The 25,218-nt window shown below is 37.0% G+C and overlaps 1 protein-coding gene across 2 annotated transcripts in view; it reads right to left on the minus strand.

Annotated features, from left to right (window-relative positions):
• The window catches only part of COPB1 (COPI coat complex subunit beta 1), a 35,574-nt gene continuing 10,356 nt past the window's right edge, over positions 1 to 25,218 (minus strand). Inside the window, exons 7-22 of one of the 2 annotated variants that reach the window (XM_026486789.4) lie at positions 24,401 to 24,538; positions 21,957 to 22,076; positions 20,458 to 20,565; positions 20,232 to 20,378; positions 18,931 to 19,076; positions 17,450 to 17,546; positions 16,229 to 16,389; positions 15,026 to 15,146; positions 10,322 to 10,549; positions 9,998 to 10,177; positions 7,352 to 7,496; positions 5,773 to 5,892; positions 2,599 to 2,744; positions 1,932 to 2,021; positions 864 to 1,019; positions 1 to 384 (exon numbers count right to left, since the gene is read on the minus strand). In XM_026486789.4, coding sequence (XP_026342574.1) covers positions 325 to 384; positions 864 to 1,019; positions 1,932 to 2,021; positions 2,599 to 2,744; positions 5,773 to 5,892; positions 7,352 to 7,496; positions 9,998 to 10,177; positions 10,322 to 10,549; positions 15,026 to 15,146; positions 16,229 to 16,389; positions 17,450 to 17,546; positions 18,931 to 19,076; positions 20,232 to 20,378; positions 20,458 to 20,565; positions 21,957 to 22,076; positions 24,401 to 24,538 — 2,163 coding nt within the window. In that variant the 3' untranslated portion in view covers positions 1 to 324. Of the gene's footprint in view, positions 1,020 to 1,931; positions 2,022 to 2,598; positions 2,745 to 5,772; positions 5,893 to 7,351; positions 7,497 to 9,997; positions 10,178 to 10,321; positions 10,550 to 15,025; positions 15,147 to 16,228; positions 16,390 to 17,449; positions 17,547 to 18,930; positions 19,077 to 20,231; positions 20,379 to 20,457; positions 20,566 to 21,956; positions 22,077 to 24,400; positions 24,539 to 25,218 lie in introns of both variants that reach the window. The other variant, XM_057317498.1, reaches the window with a different exon arrangement.

The raw sequence follows: 25,218 nt of genomic DNA on the forward strand, positions 1-25,218 counted from the left end.
TTAGGTAATTATATATTTATTTATAAAATAACAAAAGATTTAGGAATAGATCTGTTTATTGTACTGTGAAAATGGTCTTGGTACATGTGAGAAACATTATATACTTTGAGGACAGCATTCAGAACTGTTAAGACAAAAGACAAACTATAATTTTAAACTCAATCTTGATTTAAGGGAAAGGCTATAAATTATTGGCTGGAATGCATTCAGCATGAACTCAGATTCTATATAACATAAAGCACGAAAGAGTACAAAAGATGTTGGAGTCCAATAAGCCCATACCTAAATTTTTACTGTAAAGCTGCAAGGACTTTTTGTTTATTCTTATATACTAGTTTTCTTCTGAGACAAGTTGATTTTATCTCCAAGACTTAAGGCCATTCCCTGTAAGGAAGAATGAAAATGTTTATAATTATTAAATCTATATAAAACCAGTAGGTTATTGTATCTTAACCAAGCCCCCAGTCAATGACACCAGGTGAATAATGAAACCAAGGATGTACAAAACAGACTCACCAAAACTTTACTTTCAGTGCTAGATTTACAAATAGTCACTAGATTTGTAGTTTGGATTTCAAAAAACTCTAGAGAACCCATTTCACAAACATCCTACAGGAATCAATCTTGTTTTAGGTAAATAATCCAGAGCAATAGGCCCAAAAAGTGGGCCATTTTAATGAAGCCAAAGTTCTATTTCTAGTCAGAGAATATTATTACATATATGCATCTAATGCATAAAACACTAGTATGACAGAGAATACTACATATAGAAATAACGAAGAAATAAATTCTTCCTTTTTGTTCCATTCAGAGATGATCTCAAAACACAAAACAAAACAAAACAAAAACCACCCTATTGTTACCTGACTCTTTGCACGAATTCTTATGTGACCAGTAACAGGGGCTTCCGGTCCCTGTTGAATTGGCTTCTCAATGCTGACATTTGCAAGGGCATCTTCTCCAAATATGGAACGAGCATACAGGTTTGCTGCCATAAAGCCACAGTAACCAGAAAGAGCCTGGAAGAAATTGACGATACACTCAATACTTCACTAGAGAACGACATAAGCGAGACCCAGCAGCGTTTATAAATTAGCATTTAAAATAGGACTTACCATGTGGTGGTGGTTACATGACTACATAAATGTCAAAACTCACAGAACTGCATATATAAAAGTGTGAATGTTACTGTGTCTATGTTACACCTCAAAAAACTGTATTTAAAGAAATAGCACTTATGCCAGTTTGTATATATACATTCCCTATTCACTTACAGAGTTGTCCGACTGCACCAGACCTTAAGCTCCACGAAGGACAGACAATTTTTATTTTGCTCATTACTGTATATCCAGTAGCTCACAGAGTACTGGGTGTATGATATCTGTTTATTTGTTAGACTATTTGTTGAATAAACTGATACAGGAATTAAAACCCATCTGTCTGGCAGAACTTTACCGATAAAATTAGTAGTATTAATATTAGTAGGAATTCAACAAAGAAAAAAAATTCCTTAGAGCCTTAGTTTCATTTTTCTTTCTTTCTATTCTTTTTCATATATACAGAACTTAGTAGAAAATTCTGTATTTGAACAGATACATTCTGACCCACAATCAGAGCCAAGAGAAGAGGTCATGGACATTTTTAATCCAGTATCAAAACCTATTTTGGAATGAGCCTTGAGCTGAAAGGGAGAAGACTGAAAAGAAAAATGAATCTGACTATAAATCAACTGGGTCCCTGTACTAGGAACAAGCAGGCTGGTATATTTTGGTACGAAGAGGTAAACAGAGTGATGCATTCTGTTAGCTAGTCCAGAATGGCACTGCTTTTCTCATGCTGAACAAAGACAAAGATACACTGAAGGAAACACAAGAGAGCCAGGAACCGGCTGTACTACCCTCTATCAGATTAAGTTCTCAGTCGAATCTTACCTTCTCCGGAGTGAGGCATTTCATGTTAGTTGACCTTAATATATGCTGTAAGTAGTCATTTAAATCAATTATATTTGTGTTAACCGTCACCTGTACAGAGGGAGAAAAAAATCAAGGAGATCATAATCCTTATAATGAGAAAGTTGCAAATTTCTGATCTTACGGTTGAGAAAACAGACTCACATATCATACAGAACCTGCTTCCAAGTATTTAGTGGGGAGAGTGGGCAAAGAAAAAAAGTAAATGACAGCTACAAAATCCAACAAACGGCAAGTTGGCATCAGAACTTTCATACACAGGTAACTTCATAAAAGATCAGCATGCTCCATGTAGAGTATTTCTAATAAAAATCAAAGCCACTGACTTTGTAAAACCTCTTCTGGACACTGGATTCAATGGTAAATTATTATTCATACATCCAAGGGATGGAATATTGTCTTTAATATCTTGATCAGTCGGTCTAATCATACAACTGCTACTCTCGCCAGTTTACAACTTAGCAAACTACTCGTGTAAGTTCTGGTTCAGGCTCATGTGCAAGAAGAGATATTGAGAGACTGCTTCTTACATCTGACACTTTTCAGTGGGACTACTTTTATCAGAGAATTCCTCAACACTAGCCCAAAAGGAAGATAAAGAGTTCGGGGAAATCTCCCAAGGACTAACTTTGTTTTCCCATTCGAATTCAGCCCACATCTGACGGAATTCAGCATCAGTGCAAGTGGCAGGCTGGATATAGTCCATGATGTCGATGTGAATATCACTGAGGACGACACAATTTCTGTCACTTGCTGCTCCAGAGACATCATAAACTGCAATACACACACACAAAAAGGTCCTGAATCACCAGAGGCAAATTTTAATTTAAAAAGTTTTAGTATTTCCAAATAATAATTATTGTATTAGCCACATTTCTAAAATGCTTATTCTATCCTGGGCTCTATTTTAAATGCTTTGAAAAGATGACCTATTGAATACTCCCTTCAATCCTATGTTATGGTATTATCATTTTTCATCTTATGGATGATGAAACAAAAAGAAGTCACATTAAGTTGTTCAAGGTCACAGAACTGACTAAGTGGCAGGGCCAGGATTCAAACTCGGTCAGCACAGAGGTAGCAACTGCAGTGTGAGGCCCTCCAGGGGGATACGTAAGTAGCAGTGTTCCCTTAGAGGTACTTAACTAACATTTTTGAATGAATGTTGAAGAGCTACAGTACTTAATGATACAAGATTATTTACTTCTATGACTGCCTCATCCACAGCAGAAAGTCGTCATCTGATTGGAGCCTACCTTTCCTTCTTTTTTTTTTTTTTTTAAGATTTTATTTGTTTATTTGACAGAGAGACAGCCAGCGAGAGAGGGAACACAAGCAGAAGGAGTGGGAGAGGAAGAAGCAGGCTCCCAGTGGAGGAGCCTGGTGCGGGGCTCGATCCCGTAACGCCAGGATCATGCACTGAGCCAAAGGCAGACGCTTAACGACTGCGCTACCCAGGCACCCCAACCTTTCCTCCTCCTAGCCTCTTCTCTTGACATTCCCCTACTCTATCTACTTTCAGTGAAAACTGAGGTCACGAGAATAAGTTTAATTTTTAGCCCCACATCTAAAAACAAATTTCTCTCTCTCTGAATCCACACTCACTTCCTTACCCTTCATATCAGGGAAGTGCTGTCTCTTCTCTTCCAGAATTGTAATTCGTGCCACTGTGACCCCTGCTCCGGGTCAGGACATCACTCCACCAATCATTACCTCCCTCTTACGTCTTTACCTTCCTATTCTCTACTGACTCCTCCCTTAGTCTATAAACATACTCACCTTAAAAAAAAAATTCTCCCTCATCCCGATTGTCTTCAGTCTACCGCCCTCTCTCATTCTTATCAAAACCGGAGTTCTACACTCAGAACTGTCTACACTCACTGTCCTTATTTCTCCATCTCCAAGTCCTCAACCCACCACCACTGCCCAAGACATACCACAAGCAATATTTAATTTCACTGATCACCAAATCCAAAGGACGCTTCTTTTAGACTTTCTCTTACTTGACCTTTTGCAACTCCGGATTCTTCTGGAAGATTTTTCCTTACTTCTTCTTTACCACATTTCAGGTACCTTCGTAGGATTCTCCTCATCTGACCATACTTTCAATATTGCTGATCTCTTAGATGCAGTTTTCAAATCTCCCCTCTTCTCACTCTTTATGCCCTCTGAGTGACTTCTTCCATGCCTATGGCTTTCAAACAAGTATGTGTCTCTGGTTTAGAGCTCCTATTCAAGTTTCACACTCGTATCAAACTGCCCTTGGACACCTGTAGATACTTTATTACTCAGCCTGCTCAAGATTTACCTTAGTATCTCTCTCAAATTTGTTCTCTCCTATATTCCCTGTTTTGGTGAATGCCATAAATATCAACCCAACAGACCCAGTAAAAAAATCTGAGGGTTACTCTAGCCATTTCTTCCTCAATCAGTCCGTGTCCTGGGCATTCTATCTCTTTAATATGGGTAATATGCAGCACTTCTCTCCAACCCAACCGCTACTGCACTGGTTTGAGCTCTGTCATCTCTCACCTGTGCTACTACAATAGTCTACTAGTTAGTCTTCCTGCCTCTTCCAATCAGTCTTCTATAGCGCTATCACAGAAATGTTTAATCATGGGTGCGCCTGGATGGTTCAGTCGGTTAAGCATCTGGTTCTTGATTTTAGCTCAGGTCATGATCTCAGGATCCTGAGACTGAGCTCCACACTGGGCTCTGTGCTGAGTGTGGAGACTGCTTAAGATTTTCTCTCTCTCCCTCTGTCCTTCCACCCGCCCCACTCATATGCACTCTCTCGCTCTTTAAAAAAAAAAAAAAAAAAAAAAAAAAAAGAAAGAAATGTTTACTCATGTAACTCACTGAGAATTCCTTAATGGCTCTAACCTTTTACATCCAGGACTAAGTCTGAAATCCTTAGCATGACACGTAAAAGTGAGCTCCCATTAAGCTTCCTAACCTCATTTTTTTTTTTTTAAACCACCACCCTCCAGCTCACTTTGAACTCCCAAGTATATCAAACTACTTGCATTTGTTCCAGCTGAATCCTTGCCTAGGTAGAACACTTAATAATCTTTCAAAACGCCATATGAATATTAGTTGTTCCACAAAGCCTTTCCTAATCTTCCCTCCCCACTCCCCCACTACTTTGAGAAAAATGACCAAATTTCTACACAGACTCCCACTTTATCTAGCATAAGCTTCCTCCGTAGCACTCACCACTATGTGTTACACATATCTATTCTACTTATCTGTCTTCCCTTACTCGACCACAAATTACCTGAGGAGAGATCTTTTGTCCTCACCATGGTAGCCCCATCCCAACCAGGAACTTGCTTAAAGAAATGCTTATTGACTGACCGAATGCCTCTATATAAGCTAGTTCCTGGGTGACCTGGGAACCAATGCCTATACAAAATTTTAGACTCAGTTCAAAAGTTATCCTTTGATAACATATCTTCCTCCTCTATAAAGCCTTCTATATATTTAGCATTTTTCCTCTATGATCCCAAAGTACATAGTATATAAAGTAGCGCCTCTCACATTGTGTTGTACTTATGTATCTTACTTATTTATTTCCTCCTTTTGCTTGGCAGTTTCTTGAGGACAGTCTCTACGGTTCATTTCTGGACATCCATGAACATAGTACAACACAATATAATAGCAGGTGCCCCCATAAATGATGAATGAGTGAATGAATGAATACATTCAGGTCCTGTCCTCAAGAAATGTCATACAACTACTTATTACAGAAATTCTTCATACACAATATTCAAACATCACATACTATAGAACAATTCCTTACCTATATTACCAAAAATTATTCCATTTTCTGTTGATGCTACTTTAACATTAGCTTTAATATTTGCAAAATCATGAGGAGCAAGAGTCAAAGGAGATGGCTTTTCCACAAGTTTCAGATCCCCTGAAAAAACATTTAGATATGGTTAAAATATATATTAAACCACACGCATATCTCTCAAATCATAAATCTTATGTCCCAAAAAATAAAATCTTAAAATGTATGCAGCTTAATAGCTTCAAGCAAAATAAGGAACAAGAGAAGAGTTATGATTCAAATATTTTGAGGACAAAATAAAGAAATCATTTAACACCTTATTATTCACATCAATTTGCATATTTTCTTTGAAAAGGTAACAGGCTTCTCAGAATAATCCTATATTTAGTTTGTGTGTGTGTACTTTAGGCTTACCATTTTATTTCAATGACTGAGTATAAATTTCTCAAAAAGCTTAAGTCTTGAACTATAGACTCCATTACAAAGAAAGATAGAATAATCCACAGAAAGACTTATAAATTCTTAGAAACATAGCTCTTTATACAGGCATCAAGCTATGCCGAGGAAGACAGGGCAGAAGTAACTTTTCCCTCGATATCTTAAAGTTCTTTAACTCTTGCTTAAGCCACATGGAATTTCCTAGAGGCACTGTACTGTTTCTTTCTTTCTTTTTTTTTTTTTTAAAGATTTTACTGGACCCCTGCGTGGCTCAGTTGGTTAAGTGTCTGCCTTTGGCTCGGGTCATGATCCCAGGGTCTTGGAATTGAGTCCCACATCGGGCTCCGTGCTTGGCAGGGAGTCTGTTTCCCCCTCTCCTTCTGCCCCTCTCCCCGCTTGTGCTCTCTCTGTCAGATAAATAAAATCTTAAAAAAAAAAAAAAGATTTTATTTATCTATTTGAGAGAGAGCGCATCTATAGAGTGCATGAGCAGGGGGGAGGGGCAAATAGAGAAGCAGACTCCCCACTGAGCAGGAGCTCCATTGATCTGAGGACCCTGGGATCATGACCTGAGCTGAAGGCAACCCTTAACTGACTGAGCCACCCAGACGCCCTGGCACTGCACTGTTTCTATATACAATTTATATATTCCAACTTCAAAGCCATATGTAGAAGTGGTCAGAGAGAGTAGGATTCATGTGTTTTTATTAAGAAGAAAAACACATCTCAAGTTGCTAATTGTAATGATAATATATTACTTTGGCCACATGTGGTAGGTATCAGTTATAGACTCAAAAAACCTAATTCTGTTCTAAGGCTATTAAAAATTTAACTAAGCGAGCCATTTGGTAAATCTGTAACTTAAACAACTCTTATTTATATCTAGAAAAACTGACATTTGCTAGTTGAGCTCACTGAATAAACCCATCTGGATGTACGAAGAGCATAAACCTAAGAAAGTCAAGTATCACAGAGGTTCAGAAAACTGGAGCTGAAAGAGACTAAATATTAAATGTAAAACTAAGCCTTGATTCAAAATTCTGATACTAAAAAGATTTCTTATACAAAACTTGTACATATCCCTTAGTAATCTGTCATAAAGACTTACTATGTAACAAAATCTTTCCTTTATGGTAAATTTCCTTACCCAGAGTAGCTAACTCTAACGTGCAGTTCTGCAAAGTATCACTGGTTTGATTTACAACAAGTACATCCAGGACAATATCATACTGGTTGACATGAACATAAGCTTCTGCATATACAGGATCTGAGAAACCTGTCAACTGGGTGACCTGTAAAACAAAAATAAAGAGAAAATCAAGTGACCGAGACAATTTAACCAAACATATCCTAGCCAAATGACTAAGTCGGTTAGGTAATTAACAGATGTGCTAAGATTAGACAAGTCATTTTGAAATTGATACAATAAAATTGTTGTGTAATACAGAGGTGGTAATTGCAAATGGGACATTAGAAATAACAGGTAATAGAGTTTATAGCTCAGTAGGAGAAAGATGTTATATATGTTAAGCAAATACATTAAACATGATCTCAATTTAAGAACGGAATAGACTTGGATACATTTTCAGTTAAATCCCTCAGTATCTCAACTCACTAGTTGCTCTCCAAAACTTGGGAAACTAAATAAAATCCAAATCATGTGGTAGTTCCTGCCACCTAAATTCAGGAACTAAATAGATTATATGGCAAGGCATGCTTGTAATTCCACAAAGATAAATTTTATATGCTTCCCCCTCAGCCAAATTAAAAAAAAACAACAACACCCTGAGTACAGCACTTTAAACTTAATATTGTCACCAAAACCTCATGCAACAAAAGAAAAAATAGATAAAACTGGATTATATCAAAATGAAGAACTTTTGTGCATCAAAGAACATTATTAACAGTGAAAAGGCAAACTACAGAATGGGAGAAAATATTTGCCAATCATACATCTGATAAGGGACTTGTGATCCAGCAATTTCACCTCTGGCTATAACCTGAAAGAAATGTAATTAATGCCTCAAAGAGATATTTGTGGTCCATGTGCATAACAGCATTCTTCGCAATAGCCAAAACGTAGAAGCAACCCAAGTGACTATCGACAGATAAATGGATAAACAATATGTGGTATATATTCATAATCGAATATCCCTCAGCCTTAAAAAAGAAATTCTGATACATGCTACAGTATGGATGAACCTTGAACACATGATGTTAGGTGAAATAAGCCAGTAACAAAAGGGCAAATAGTGTATGATTCTGCTAATATAAGGTACCTGGAGCAATCAAATTCATAGTGATAGAAAGTAGACTGGTGGCTGCCAGTGACTGAGGGGAAGGGAGTGTGGGGAGTTATTGTTCAATGGGCACAGAGTCTCAACTTTACAAGATGAAAGAAGTTCTGTGGATGGATGGATGATGGTGACAGTTGCACAATGATGTGAATATACTCGGTGCCGCTGAACTGTACACTTAAGGATAGTCAAGATAAATTTGATATTATGTCAATTTTACCACAATTATTAAAATAAATTTTTATTTATTATAAATTTTAAAAATTTGTAACTGTAATATTGTCAATGTCAATTCCAAAATTAAAGGAGAGAAAGTGTTTTAGTAGTTCCAATTCTTTTTTTTTTTTAAATCAAGCACTTGGCTTGCCTTTTTCTTTCTTCTTTTTTTTTAAGATTTTATTTATTTATTTGACACAGAGAGAGAGAGACACAGCAAGAGAAGGAACACAAGCAGGGGGACCGGGAGAGGGAGAAGCAGGCTTCCTGCGGAGCAGGGAGCCCAATGCGGGGCTTGATCCCAGGACCCTGGAATCATGACCTGAGCTGAAGGCAGACGCTTAACGACTGAGCCACCCAGGCGCTCCAGTAGTTCCAATTCTGCTACTAACCTTATCTTGGACTAATCATTCTGAGACTGTTTTTTCATCTAATAAAAGGAACTAAACTAGATCACTGATTTGTAAATTTATATATTTTAAGAGTAGGAAAACTTTCCTAATAAAATCCTACATGGAAGTCAATATACTAAGAATATAAAAGTGGAGTTGCCCTGTTTAAAGTAACAGGGGACAGGAGAAACAGGGCAGGGTGTCAGAGTAGAAGCCAGAGCCCTACCCTTTAAAAGTTTTTGTTAATCTTTAGGCGCTTGGGTGGCTTAGTCAGTTAAGTGTCCAACTCTGAATATCTGCTCAGGGCTTTATCTCAGGGTCATGAGTTTAAGCCTCATGCTGGGCTCCATGCTGGGCATGGAACCTAATTAAAAAATAAACAGAAACTTTCTTAAAGTTTTAGGTAATCTTTAGGGGTCTCCCAGTGTATGTGTTAGTCCATGATTCCGCACACAACTGGAACAAGTTATAAAACCATCTACTAGACTTACAGTACTAGTGTACAGTAAAACACCAGCATCTGAGGTTTATTTATTTTATTTATTTTAAAGATTTTATTTATTCATTTGAGAGACAGAGAGAGCACAAGCAGGGGGAGCAGCAGAGGGAGAGGGAGAAGCAGGCTCCCATCAGGCTCGATCCCCAGACCCCGGGATCACGACCTGAGCCGAAGGCAGACGCTTAACCGACTGAGCCACCCAGGCGCCCCAGCACCTGAGTTTAATTCATGTTTCATGAACCCGTCAGTCACAGTGACTGGACAAAAACTGATGCAGTATAACAAGTTATTTTTTCTTTTAAAGAACAGTGGGACCAGCCACTTCCTGGTTGCTACTTTCTTAAGTGGCCCATTTAAATAATTTACCAGTGTATTTGACATTTTGTTACCTTGTTAAGTTTCGATGCCAGGGGATCTGCTGCCTCTTTCCTCTGTGTGTTGCCCATCGCGGCCAGCAAGCTCAGCTGAAACTGATCTTCCTTGCAGTTCATTTCATTCTTCGCAGTTAGTTGCATAAAGGAAATGGGGTCATCAGGCTGTACTGTCACATTCCTCTTTTCAGATTCTTTCTGTGTTAAGAAAACAATACACATGTCTCTCTTTAATATGGAAAGAAAGAAAGCTTTCTGTAAGCCTATACTAGGGGCAGCCCTCACATAGGACTGAAAACCAAACAAAATTTTTAAAAACCCACAAAGCACTATATACCTTACCTTCTGGGATAATTTCTCTTCTTCAAGTTTAGCAGACAACATGTGAGAAAGGGACTGTCTGCATTCCTTATTGAAAATGTCATTCATTAAAGGTGAACATTCAGACAAGACCTTGAGGCACAGGGAAATTCGATCTACATCATCATCTGTAATTGGCTTCTTAGGAAGAGAGGATTTTCCCAAATGAAGGATAGTAGCCATGAGTAACATAGCCTCAGCAACAAAAGACTAGAAAAGTAGAGAAATGGATTATTTACTGTCATGGTTCTCCAATTCAGTAATGTTACTTTATTATAACTCACAATCCAAGAAATAAATCTAATTTTCACTTCACCCGAATAAGAATTCAAATGCTTCAGATTTTTATCTCCATATATTTGATGCACACCCTTTTCCTTCCTTTTTAACTGCCATCCTATAATACCTTCATGAACCTTCAACTGAAAGATAGCAACAGCTTTTTAACTATTTTCCCTTACTCTAAACCCTTTCAAATGCCAATGCTATCTTTTTTTTTAAATTCCAACTACAGGGGTGCCTGTGTGGCTCCACTGGTTAAGCATCTGCCCTTGGCTCAGGTCATGATCCTGGAGTCCTGGGATGAAGCCCCGCATTGGGCTCCCAGGTCCGCGGGAAGCCTGCTTCTCCTCTGCCTGCCGTTCCCCCTGCTTGTGTTCTCTCTCTCCCTCTCTGTTAAATAAATAAAGTCTTAAAAAAATAAAAGTCCAACTACAGAAAAGTTAAAAGGATACACTTTACCAGTTGTTTACATTATGCCTTATTTGCTTTCTTATTCTACCTACACATATGCACTTACTTTTTTGGCTAAACATATGAAAGTAAGGTTCTTCACGCCTTAACTATTTTAGCATAAATCTCTTAAGAATCAGGACAGTTGGGGCGCCTGGGTGGCACAGCGGTTAAGCATCTGCCTTCGGCTCAGGGCGTGATCCCGGCGTTATGGGATTGAGCCCCACATCAGGCTCCTCCGCTATGAGCCTGCTTCTTCCTCTCCCACTCCCCCTGCTTGTGTTCCCTCTCTCACTGGCTGTCTCTATCTCTGTCAAATAAATAAATAAAATCTTAAAAAAAAAAAAAAAAAGAATCAGGACAGTTTCCTATAGAACCACAGTATCATCATCTCACCCGAGAATGAACAATCCCAAAAACTTTACACTTAAGTTCAAATAAATTTTCCTAATGTCACCAAGTGTTTTTATGGTTTTTTTTTAATCCAGAATCAGCTTTATGCATTTTATTTGGCCATTATTCTCTTCAGTCCCTTTTAAGCCAGACCAATCCCCCTGTTTTTTTGTATTGCTTTCCACTACAATGACTTTTTTAAAAAGGCTAGGCCAGTTGTTTTGTAGAATGTCCCCCACTTTTGGTTAGAATACCAGATAGGTGATGTTTTATATCTCTTACTGTATTGCACTGGGAGGCACATAATGTCAGCTTGCCCCATTATTGTGGCGCAAAGTGTGATCACCTGCTGCTGCTATCTTAATCCTTCTTGTGCACCAGTCACTTCACTCTACATGGAAGTACCTTCAGGGACTTCCTACAACCTTCATGTTGAAGTCCATACTACCTAGCCTGCTACTCAAGGTTTCCACAAGTGACTCCAACTTGCTTTTTTAGTGTCATGTACAATTATCCCGACACATACTCTCTACACCCTTGCCAACCCGTCTTTGGCTAAGTGCTGATCTGCACATGTGCATGAAAAGACTCCCAGAGGCCTGGGAATGAACCAGCAGAGGAATGAGGGTAACAATCCTGAGTCTGGATACAGTCTCCAGAAGAAGAAAGGCGAAGGGACAGAAAAAAATAGCTACAGAAATTGTGGCCAAAAAGTTCCCAAATTTAATGAAAACTATAACCTTCATATCCAAGAAGCTCAATGAACCACAACAAAGGAAACATGAAGAAAACCACACCAAGGCAAACCCTAATCAAATTACTGAAACCTATGATAGGGAGAAAATCTAAAACTAGCCAGAGAAAACAGGATACATTCCACACAGAGGCATAAGAATGACAGCAGGCCAGAAGATATTGGGAGCTACATCTTTTTAGTAAACTGCAAGCCAGAAGACAATGGAGTAACCTCTTGATAGAACTAAAGGGAAAAAACCGTCAATTTAGAATTCTATATCCACAAAGGTATCTTTTTAAAATGAAGGAAAAATAAACTTTTTCAGACAAACAAAAACCAAGAAAATTTACTGCCAACAGACCTCACTGTAAGAAAAGTTAAAGCAAGGGGTGCCTGGGTGGCTCAGTCGGTTAAGCATCTGCCAGGGTTCTGGGATCGAGACCGTGTTGGGCTCCCTGCTCAGCAGGGAGCTGCTTCTCCCTCTACCTCTGCCCCTTCCTTCCCCGCCCCTCACTCGCTCTCAAAGAATTTTTTTAAAGTCTCTTATTAAAAAAAAAAAGGTTAAAGCAAATTCTTTAGCCAAAAGGTATATAAAAGCAGGGAAACTCTAGAAAAGGCGTAAGTGAAGGATAGTCAGGGAGGTGATAACCCAACTTCTTCCTGCCTTCTACTATATATGGCAAACTTCATGAACCAGTTACTAGAAACCTGGTTCTCTTAAACAGGTATCAGCAAATGCTCAAATGGCCTCCCAATTTGCAGAACTGAGCAGCTATTCCATGAAAGGAAATCAAACTGGACTCAGAGATACAAAATTTTGGAGACTTAAAAAGCAAAATTACACTGTGTCAAAAACCTAAATAAATAGCCCACAGATAATTACAAAGTAAATTGTTGCCATAAATCAAAATAAATTGATAAGAGCTAATACACCTTACAATTTACTTGGCCCTCTAAATCTCACTTATTGGCTATTTTCTTTCATGATGGAAGTAATAAAAAAAAATCCTTTGAAAATTCCAAATCTAAAATGAAAATGTATAATTTATACAGGAGCTTAAGTAAATGAAGGAATCTAATGGACTATCACACAGCTATTAAATATTAGGATTAGGAAGGGCTAAGAGGAACATGGGACTGTTCATTATAATGTGAAGTGAAACTGCAGTGTTATAAAACAGAGAATGATCAATACTGGGGGAAAAAAGCATTTCACAGAGAAAAGCTATAATAAACTCTTTCTGGAGGAAGGAAGGATTTTTGTTATCATACTTGGTAATGTAATTCTATCTTTTAATGTTTCTATCTCCACTACAATATTAATAAGATTTGTACTTCAGTCCTCTAACCATGAGTGATTTTTTCTCATTAGTTTTTATTATAGCACTCCTTATTTTAACAATATTAAAGAGAAATGAACAAAAATAAAACAAACTCATTCACAATTCTACCACAGAAAGATTTGTTTTAAATAAAGGCAAAGTAAAGATTTTTTCAGACAAATGAAAGCTGAGAGAATTCATCACCAACAGCGTGAGTTATAAGAATGATCAAGTTCTTTAGGCAGAAAGGAAATATCACATGGAAATCTGAATTTACACAAAGGAATGAAAAGCACCATAAATGATAAATATGTGGGTAAATATAAGACTTTTTTCTCATTAAAAAAAACTTTAGAAGACTATTAACTATTTATAGCAGATGAATGTATAAACAAAAACAGCACGTTATACAGCCTTAAAAAGGAAAGAAACTCTGATATATGTTACTATATGGATGAACTTTGAAGATGTTATGCTAAGCAAAATAAACCAGCTGCAAAGGAGAAATTTTTATGATTCCACTTATATGAGGTATGTAGAATAGGCAAATTCATAGAGGCACAAAGTAGAATGGTGGTTTCCAGGGACTGGGGGAAAGACTGTGGGAGGGTTACTGTTTACTGGATACAGTTTCAATCTGGGATGATGGAAGAAGTTCTGAAGATGGAGGGTGGTGATGGCTGCGCAACAATATGAATGTACTTAATGTCACTGAACGGCACATTTAAAAATGGTTAAAATGGTAAACTTTACGTTATGTATATTTTATCATAAAGAAAAAAAATGCCAAAAAAAAGTCACCCAGAAAGGTAATTGAACTTCGTCCTGTTTCCAACTCTCAACTTCTTACAACTAATTATGCCCCCTTCATGCCCAAACCCAGCCAAGTACTAGATAAACAAGAAATGTAAAAAAATAAAAATAAATGATGCACATATATGTATATAAACACACACACACACACACACATAATTCTTAACTATTTAAAGCAAAAATAGCAGCAGTGCATGTTAGGGTTGATAACATGACACAGAGAAATAAAATGCAGGACAATAGCACAAAAGGTTAGGGGGAATGGAAATGTATTACTTTAAATAAGTGTACAGTCAGGATGAGTCAGAAGCTATGATGAAGGCATAAACTGTAGAGATGAAAACACATTTAAGAGACATTTCTCTTAAAAAAGGTAAAAAAGACAATGACTGACTGGATGAAAATGCTTAAGAGAGAGGTCTTTCCTTCTCTGGACCTTGACTGGTCCTAGCAAGCAAACGACTGACTTCATAAGCCCTTACATCTCTTCCAGTGGACTAATCACAAGGTAACATTATTGTATTACTTTGTCAATTTTACAATAACATTATATTACCATGTCCATTTCCCCCATTACCATCAGCTCTTTAATGACAAGAACTTCAGCATTCACTTTTAGGTCCTTCACTGTCCAATGCATATGGTGGGCACTCAACACTTGCTAGGTAAATGAAGGATAAATGAACTTACATTTTGCTTTTTCTTCTCCTGAACCAAAGCGACGTAGCGCAAGGCAATCTTGGTCAGAGTTGTGGCAAGGGAGGCAGCAACAAAGAAATCTCCATCCAGAAGGAAGCCTCTCAGGGGAGGTCTGCAAAGAAATCAAGGAAAATGAAACCCAACCACTTCTTAAGCAGCATACAGCTTTTGCATAAGTGACTCAAATAAGCCTATTTAACACTCTCACTGCCACCCTCCAGGGAAGAGGATCTCAATTAGCTCCCTCTTTACCTTTTAGAATGGAAAAAGGAAAATATACATGGTTTTACAACTTATCTTCAAAAGAGCTAGAGCCAAGTTAATATGGAAGGGGAAAATGATCCCGAGTTATGTACTAGAGTCAATGAACTACATTCAAATTCCAGCTTACCTATTTATTGTGTCCCTATGGGTAAGTTACAAACCTTTCTAACCCTCAAATTCCTCTTCCGTAAAATGGGGATAATAACAAACTGTATCTCAACGAGTTGTTAAGACTACAAGAGACAAACTACTTAGTACAATGCCTAGCATATAGTAAGCAGCTATTAAAATTTCAGGCATTATTTTTATCATGTTCATTACAAAATTGGAGAGCAAAATAAGGCAAAAATACTAAAATTTTATTCCATCAATCAGAAGTGGAAAATCTTCAAAATATGTTTCCCAAGTACTAATACAGGCAACAAAATTCACAGTTAAGCTCTACTTAGCATTTTCTTTAAATCTTTTTTTAGGATTTTATTTATTTATTTGAGAGAGAGAGAGAGAGCACATACAAACAGGGAGAGGGGCAGAGGGAGAGAAAGTGGGAGAGGCAGACTCCCCGCTGACTGGAGAACCTGCCGTGCCGCTCGATCCCAGGACTCTGAGATCATGACCTCAGCCAAAGTCAGATGATTAACTGACTGAGCCACCCACGTGCCCCTCCACTTAGCATTTTCTATGTGAGTAAAATAATTTAAAACGGAACAGTTATTTCAATGAAAACAGTTTTAAGGAGCAGAGGATTAAAACCATCAACACAATTCTTGGGAGAAATTAAACACCCTCCTTTCAAGTATCTTAAATGGCAAAGATTTCCATTTTAGTCAAAAAAAGCAAATAGGAGAAAAAAAAATCATCTGACTGTTCTATACTCAGGAGTAATAATTTAGAAAGTATAGAAGGTAGGGCACAGGTGCTGCAGATTACCTTTCTTCCTCTTTCTTTGTGGGTCGAGAACTGCTAAGGGCACTCTGAGTTGCGTAGGTGCCCATCTCAGTTACCAACTTCTGAACTGGCCCCACAGTTATTTCTTCCTCAGGTTTTAATTCGCCAGCTTCTTTCTTTATTTCTGACTCTACAATTGGGATCTAAAAATCAATTGGAAATACCAATTTAGAAATAATATCAAACAGCAAGCAAAATCGTATTTAAATATTCAATCATTTCTATGTAGAAGGCAATTCCCCTGATGGGATTTTTCCAACTCGGCATTCCATTTTCTTTTCTTCCCGGGTCGATATAGTGGGATGAACAGGGGCTTTGGAGTTGGATGCCACTTATTTGTTGAATGGTTCTGGGCAAGTTAATTAAACTACTCAGTTTTTTTTTTATCTCTTAAATGGAAATCTTAAATCTATTCAGACAAGTTACTCAATAGGAAAATGCTTAAGACAGTGACTAAGAGAAAGTACATACTCACTAAGTATGTACTTACTCCTCTTATCCCTTCTTCTGAAATACTAACCAAAACAGCACCTATTCTAAAATGAAATAATATGTGTACAGAATAACTTTATCAACCACCTTTTTAAAAAACCAAATGGCTACTATGTATTTATTCCTTAATACCAATCATCTAACTTAAAAGCTCTAAGAGTTTTCAATCATTATTGGTCAATTCCTTTTTTCATAAGTGAAAAACCTGAAGTCCAGTCAGGTTAAGAAATTTATATCTGAGGTCCCAGAGTTAATTAATGGCAGAAGCAAGACTGTAACCCAGGTTTCCTGACAAGCACTGTTCTCCTATTCTACCATATGGTTGTCTGGATGAGGAAACACTGACAGTTTTAGTACATAAATAGTCTAATGTCAGCATGGTTCCTGTAATACTCGCATTCTTCTTTCAGAATATACAGGCTAACACAGAGTTTTACAAGTCTTTTCCTTTTTCTTAAACACATAACCTTTTGTTCAAATAAAATCTTACCTGAAAGGGTAAATAAAACAGACAAAAGAACAGGTGTTATGGGTCAATGCAGGGGAGAGGGATGCCCCTAATTTCCCACAACCTCTAAGTTTTAATTATCTGGGTAATTAAAACACATTTTTCAGTGTTTTTAGTGTTTTTAACTCCAACACAACTCCAACAAGTAAAAACACAAAAGCAAACCACCACATAAAAGTCAGATTTACTAAAGTAAAACTTACCTCTCCAAGGGACCTGCGGACCTCAGTCATCACACTCTGAATGTCTTCCTTGGTACTACAGTATTCTCCCAGGATCCATAATGCTCCTCGGTAAATCCTAAGGGAAGAATACAATTCTGAAACACTGACGTTGCCAACAAATCTTAAAGCAGAGAACTTTCTCTGTGAATTTAAGCTCAAGCAAGAAAACGAGATTATGCAGTTCCAAGGGACCATGGATGAAATCTGAAGAATAAAACAAAGACACTAAGTTTGATTCTCTCCAGAAATCACAAGGATTAAAAGGAAAATAAGTATCCTCACCCATTACTATTAGGAACATTTTAAAACTGGTAAACTCATTAGTAAAAATAACAAAATGTCTCCCAGAAAGGTGTTATCCTCCATTTAGGACAGAGTTAAATTTTATTTTATCATTTATTACTACAAAAAATGTATAACTTTGATGTAAAAAGTATAGTCACTGAAAAGAAAAGGCAAGATGCTGAAAAGAACAATGGATAAGGAAGGAGTGCAAAGGATCAGTAATTTAAAAACTCCAAAAACATAAAGAAAGCAACAATTCTCTAGTTAAGAATGTTAAACTGAATAAAGTCTTTAGTTATCTTTTCCTTAAGATTTTCATCAAATTTATTCAGAAAACATTTTAGAAACTAAGCTCTAAGAGATGATGGCCATTAAAGGCAAAACTTCGGTATGATTTTTTTTTTCCCACGAAGAAAGTAAATCTTTCTCACTTTCATAAATATCAATACTTTGTATCATAAAAACAATTTTACAGTGGTCCTTTCTTTCCTATCCAACGCAGATATAATGCAAGTCTATTACACTCTATCCATTAGATGCTTTAAATGAAGCAAAATTTGGATTCAATAGTCCTTTCTCAGTAGCAGAGACTATTTAAGGCAAAAATGCATTATGTCAGATTTAAGCAGCATTTTCAATCCCTCACTTTAATAAATACTAATGGGGGATATAAATAATGGTATCCAAAAAGTGATACCCTTTAAAAATATGTTCCTTAGTCACTTGAGGATTCACCACGTTTTAGAGGAAATAAGGAGGGGAGCCTGGGTGGCTTGGTCGGTTAAGCGTCTGCCTCCGGCTCAGGTCGTGATCCCAGGATCCTGGCATCAAGCCCCATGCATCAGGCTCCCTGCTCAGTGGGGGGCCTGCTTCTCCCTCTCCTCCCCACTCATGCTCTCTCTCACTATCTCTGTCTCTCTCAAATAAATAAATAAAATCCTTAAAAAAAAAATGGAAATAAGGATAGAGAAACCTAGCTAAATCACACCTACAAAACAAATGTTTGCCCACAGATTATGGAATTACTAAGGGTGGGGTGATGGGATGCTTATTATACTGGCTTTAGTATCTTGATTCATTTCTTCTCCTTTATATTTTCTATCAACTGACCCTTTAAAGATAGAAACTGGTAAAATGCTTGCCTGACCTTACATTTAAACAGATTTTAAACTTACTTGACAGATTTAATAGCATGAAAGACTTCAAGCATCTTCTCAACAATAAGCATTCTCAGGTTATCAAAGCGCTGAATGGCTTCACGAACAAACTCCAAGACATCAGCAGCTGCTGCTTCATTATTGTCACTGAGAAATTCCATTAACTGAAAGGGAAAAAAAGGAAAATAGGATAAGTTTTATAATTTTTTTAAAAGATTTATTTATTTGAGAGAGCTCGAGAGCACACATATGCACAGAAGTCGGGGGAGGGGCAGAGGAAGAGGGAGAGAGAGAATCTCAAGCAGACTCCACACTGAGCACTGAGTCCGACACGGGACTCGATCTCATGACCCTGAGATCATGACATGAGCCAAAATCAAGAGTCGGACACCTAACCAACTGAGCCACCCAGGCGCCCCATAAATTATGTAACTTTCAGAAAGATAAACAAATTTACAAAGACTATAATAATTTTATAACATGTAACGAAATGTAAGTTGAGAGACAAGCACTGCTATGTAAACAAAGTAACAATGTCTTTACTGGGTTTTGTGTAGCCAGGTTTACTACAAAAAACTCACTATAAAACAAAAGCTGGAAATACACAACTCAAAATAAATTAACTGGCTACTCCTAAGTTGTAACTAAAAGTTGAATCATTTCAGAGAAAATCTGGAATTCAAAGACAAAATTTCAAATTACAATAACATATCTCATTTACCTGACAGTGACAGAAGCCAATGATTCTAGGTACATATATTTTTCCTATAACTAAATCCTTCAACTTTTAAGAGGTAAAACTATTTGAAAGAAATATTTATTTGTGCTACTGAATATATATATACAGCATAATTTTATAATAGGTAACTGTAACAAACATCAGTTGTAATAATATGTGGAGATATTTTTGTGACTGTGTTTTTGTGTTTACTTTTTTTTTTTTTTTTATTTATTTATTCGACAGAGATAGAGACGGCCAGCGAGAGAGGGAACACAAGCAGGAGGAGTGGGAGAGGAAGAAGCAGGCTCCTAGCGGAGGAGCCTGATGTGGGGCTCGATCCCAGAACGCTGGGATCACGCTCTGAGCCGAAGGCAGACGCTTAACCACTGTGCCACCCAGGCACCCCTGTGTTTACTTTTTTTGATGAAGATGTAAGAGAAAGAAGTCAGATTCCCTATCCTTCTGAGCTCAAGGGTGAACAGAAAGATCACTTCTGACAACAGAGTCAGTGATTCTACAAGACAGTTTAACTGCTAAATAACTAAAACTTTCTATTCTTTTAAAGAATTCCAAAATTAAAGTCATCAGAATTACATACCACAGGAATAACGTTTGCAGCCATATCTGGAAATCGGACAGAACAGGAATGCAATGTTCTCACAAGGAGTTGTCTGTATTTGTCGGTATCTTCATGCTCCGACACATTATTTGTTTTAATCACTTCCTTCTTCAGAACAATAACCAACTAGAGAACAAAGTAAAAATAAGTGGGAATTACACCATGTTTGGCCTGACAGCTTACAACAGTGCTGTCAGAGTTTTACCTCTTCAACATTCCTAGAAGAGACGAGATCCAGTGCTAACTGCAGGGTCTTCTTGCGTACTTCTAAGTCTGGCGTGCTCAATACTCTCAGGATGTCCATAACCAGATCCTGAGAAAGAACAAAATATCCAGAATCAAGACCAATATTAAGAGGAAAAAATCTTAACCACAGAACGGAGGGTTCTGACCATGATAACCTTAATTCTTTCATTAATAATAAAATCAGTGGTGGTGGAAGAACCAGATATTTTGGGTATCCTGATGTAATGCAATATGAAGTATATAATATCATATATGATGCATTCAAACTGCAAATGTTCACTGTGACTCTATCAAGCTTTAGGTCAAACTCAGAGTTTACAGAAAATTCAGAAGTCAGAGAAACAAACTAAATGACACCACCAGAAAGTAATTGGACGTATCTATGAGGAGAGGCACCTTCCAGGACAATTGGTCTGGTCTCTTCAACAAGCCCATATCATGAAAAAGAATACTGCTCCAATTGAAACATCAAGGACAATCAGGTAAGACATACGGTCATGAATTAAACAAGCCAAACAAAAAGGGTATTTCAGGGACATCTGGGAAAATCTGATTTTGGAGTTGGTATTGGATAACATTAAGAAACTATTAATTTCATTAAGGTGTGATAATGTTGTTTTTGCTCTGCAGGAAAATGTAATGTCTTAATGACACATACTTTAAACAACACTATGGCAGATAAAGATTTTAAAATACAGCAAAACTAATTTACAAATGATTTTACTTCTTTAAAACTTTATTTTAAAAAAATTTCACCGATAAAAATGTTCTAAAAATTATTTCCTATATAACTTTCACTTATATTCACCAGTTGTTAATATTTTGCCACATATAGTTTAGCCCACTCTTGCTACACCTAAACATTTTAGTGTACACTTCCCAAGAATAAGGACAAACTCATATAACCACAATACAATGATCAAATTCAGAGAACATTGGTAACAATGACATTACCTAATATATAATCTATAATTCACATTTCTCCAACTGTCCCAATAATGTCCTGTATAGCAAATTTTTGTTGCTGCTCTGATCCAGAATAGCACTGAATTTAACTGTCATGGGGATTTATTTTTATAACAATCATTATTCTCACAGATTACATAGGCATGCTGATAATTCCACAGAATTCAACCATCTTTTCTTCTCAATCGGTTGGCGTATTTTTCAAAAACTATAAATTATATTCAAATTAAAATGAATGTATCTCCGTTGTTAAGAATAGCAAATGCAGTACAAATAGAAAAGATATAACATATTAATTCATCTTAGAAATATTTTTATGGCAAAGACAATACCCCAAAAGGCTATGGTATTCAAGAGGTACACCTTCGTTGACTAAAAATTTAAACTGCCCAGTCTCCAAGAATTTAAGTTAACCAAGACAGCAAGGCTTGAGCGTCACCAGAATTTGAAAAAGATTTTATCTAGGATTTCTCTCTTTCAGATAACATTTACCTGTAGTACTCGTTCATGAGCGGGATGCTCTTTTAATTCTATCAATCGATCCAGAACTATGAGCTTGACGTTGTTGTCACTCTCCTTAATAATTAAATCAATGTAACACTGAGCAGCAGCCTATATAAAAAAGAAACATTTTAGGAACACATTCGTCCCCCTTAAACACAGAATCTGAAAATAAGGAAAAAAAAAAAAAAAAGCCCCCAAAGAAGCCAAAATACATTCACTACTCCTGCACTGAAAGTTTATGCATTTTTCCCAAAGGAATGTGTCCCTCAGTTCCCTGAATTCTAATAAATCTCATTCTTCTCAAGTTTAAAAAAGTTAAGAAGAATCACAAGTTAAAAGGATGAAAAGGGGCTGTTATAGGCAGAAATACTAATGGTCAAAAATTAAGGGTTGAAACTAAGGAACAGGGCTCCTGGGTGGCGCAGTCGTTAGGCGTCTGCCTTCGGCTCAGGGCGTGATCCCGGCGTTATGGGATCGAGCCCCACATCGGGCTCCTCCGCTGGGAGCCTGCTTCTTCCTCTCCCACTCCCCCTGCTTGTGTTCCCTCTCTCGCTGGCTGTCTCTCTCTGTCAAAATAAATAAATAAAATCTTTAAAAAAAAAAAAAAAAGAAACTAAGGAACAAGGCAAAAAAGCAGACAGAGTATCCCCCCAAAATATAGCTACTGAGTATGTTTTAGTTTAGGTGCAAAGTCTAACACACCTGCATTACAGGACAGAAAAATCAAGATTATAAAACGACCCTGACTCACTAAAAGTAGAGGACAAAGGAGCAAACCTCAAAGAGCTCCTCCCAACGGCCAAAACTGGAACAATTTTATCGATGAAACAAGTAATGATAATGATTATAATACACAGAATAAAATAGCCATACTGATATGAAGAAAGAAAGAAGGGAGAGGGTGGGAGGAAAAGGTACAGCTCTTCTTTGGAGAAATCCAGTTAATAAATGTAGAATGAGGGAAATAGAAAGTCACCATTAGAATATCACATTAATAACTGCGTACAGAAATGCTAAAATTAGTTGGTATAAGTTTGAGGAGAAAAAGGATATTAGCAGTTCAAAGTATCTTCCCATGTTATTTACTGATTACAAATGGAAAAATCATAGCTCAACAGTGGAGAAATCTGGCAGGCATCACCTTAATTGACTCATCAAGGTTACCATCACTAATAGTATTCCAACATTATGTACACTCCTTGACACAATACTCTGAGAAAGGTTCATCACTTCCATGGTATTCTTCCGCAAAATGCATAACCTCAATCTAACTATGAGAAAACATTAGACAAACTCAATTTGAGGGACATTTTATAAACAAATTGACCCAGTATTCTTCAAAAGTGTTAAGGTCATGAAAAACAAGAAAAGGCCTGAGACAGTGGCACAGACTGCAAGACACTAACACATGACAACTAAATGCAATGTGCAATCCTGGATTGAATCCTGGTAGAAAAAAAGGAGATTAGTAATGAAATTGGTGGAATTCAAATAACATCCATAGTTTACTTAACAATATTGTTCCAATCGTAATTTCTTAATTTTGACAATTATACAATTGCTACGCAAGACACAAACATTATGGGAGCCAGTGAAGGGTAATTAGAACTTTGTCCTATTTTTACAACTTTTGCTGTTTTGTTGTTCTGTAAGTCTAAAATTATTTTAAAATAAAAGTTAAAAAATTTTTTCTAAGTATTGGCAGATAAAGCAATTGAGTCTCCTATTCATACAAGCTGGCTTTATAGAACTGTTCATTCTCTGACTATATTAGGGGTTTCTCATGCAGTTTTGATATAGTAAATTAAAGACGAGAAAACTAACATTCCATTATTGAAAATATGCACTGTAATCTTTTTTAGGATCCATCATGTAGGATCCAAAATTCATTTTCCCAGATCTAAGTTTTAACGTAATTAAAGTATGGGGAGAGATCTTAAAATACCAGTGTAATTCTCCAGAAACTAGAAATATTAGTATTCTTTCTCTTTCTCCCCATGTATATGTATGAAAGCAGGAAGGAAGAAAAAAAGATTGGCCTATATAAGGAATCCAATAATTTCACAACATTTATAAATTGTTATTTCTATGCCATGTAAAGCCATGTAATCACAGAGTAAACTGCAATGCCACTAAATCATTAACCACTGGGGCGCCTGGGTGGCTCAGTCAGTTAAGTGTCTGACTCTCAGTTTCGGCTCAAGTCGTGAACTTGGGGTTCCGGGATCAAGCCCTGCTTTGGCTTCCACACGTCCTGCAGAATCTGCTTGAGATTCTCTCTCTCTCTCTCTCCCTCTGCCCCATCCCTCCCCCCCATTCTCGCTCCCTCTCTCTCTCAAGTGAATAAATAAACCTTTTAAAAAATAAAAAAATTGTAAGTGCTAAGACAGCATATCTATCATCTAAGTGGCACCAAAAGAAATAAGCAATACCTTGATTGCAGTAGGTGCACTAGAGAGGGTCACTAATGTTCCGGCAGCTTCATATTTTACAGCTGGGCTAGATGACTGTAATAAGTTATAGATGCAGCGAATGAAACGAGCCCTTTCTGATGGATTAGCATGACAGACCTGGAGAAGAAAACATTTAGGTTTCAACTGACTTCAGGGACACTAGCTTTCAAACAGATTTTTTTATAGATGTCAGCCAACATGAGATGAGAACTGTGACTGATAATTTCAGGAAGAAATAGGTTTTGCTTCAGGCAATTGTTGCAGTTACTCATTCACTTATTCATTCAATCATAATATTCTCTTTCACAAAAGATTTTCAAATGGTTTATAATAAAAGATATGCATACTACACACAAGTGAAATAGAACAAGAAAATTTAAGTAACAAAATCAAGGACCAAGTGTATTAACATGGGTACTGTGATATGATATTTAATTTGGTCCTAAATTTTTATTCTGGATCTTATGTCAAAAAGCGAAACATGATGGATACCAATCTCAATAGCTAATAAAAGGAAAATACCTGTTCTTAGAGCAAGAAAGATAACCCCTTTCTAAGTACTACTACTTATTTATTTGGAACATATCCCATACTGTGAAGACAACTAAAATTTTCTATGCTTACCTAAATATATTTTAATACCTTTACCTATGAAGCAAATATTCTCTATTTTTTCTTTTCTGAAGTTGGTTTTTATGTCAGATTTTCCTCCAATATATACAGCCAAATCTCTCTCATTCAGGCATGACTCAAAAGCTATTCCCTCTCACTATAATCTGGATCCTGCTAGACAAAGA

This window comes from Ursus arctos, unplaced genomic scaffold, assembly GCF_023065955.2.
Source record: "Ursus arctos isolate Adak ecotype North America unplaced genomic scaffold, UrsArc2.0 scaffold_23, whole genome shotgun sequence".
In the NCBI taxonomy this organism is placed as follows: domain Eukaryota; kingdom Metazoa; phylum Chordata; class Mammalia; order Carnivora; family Ursidae; genus Ursus; species Ursus arctos.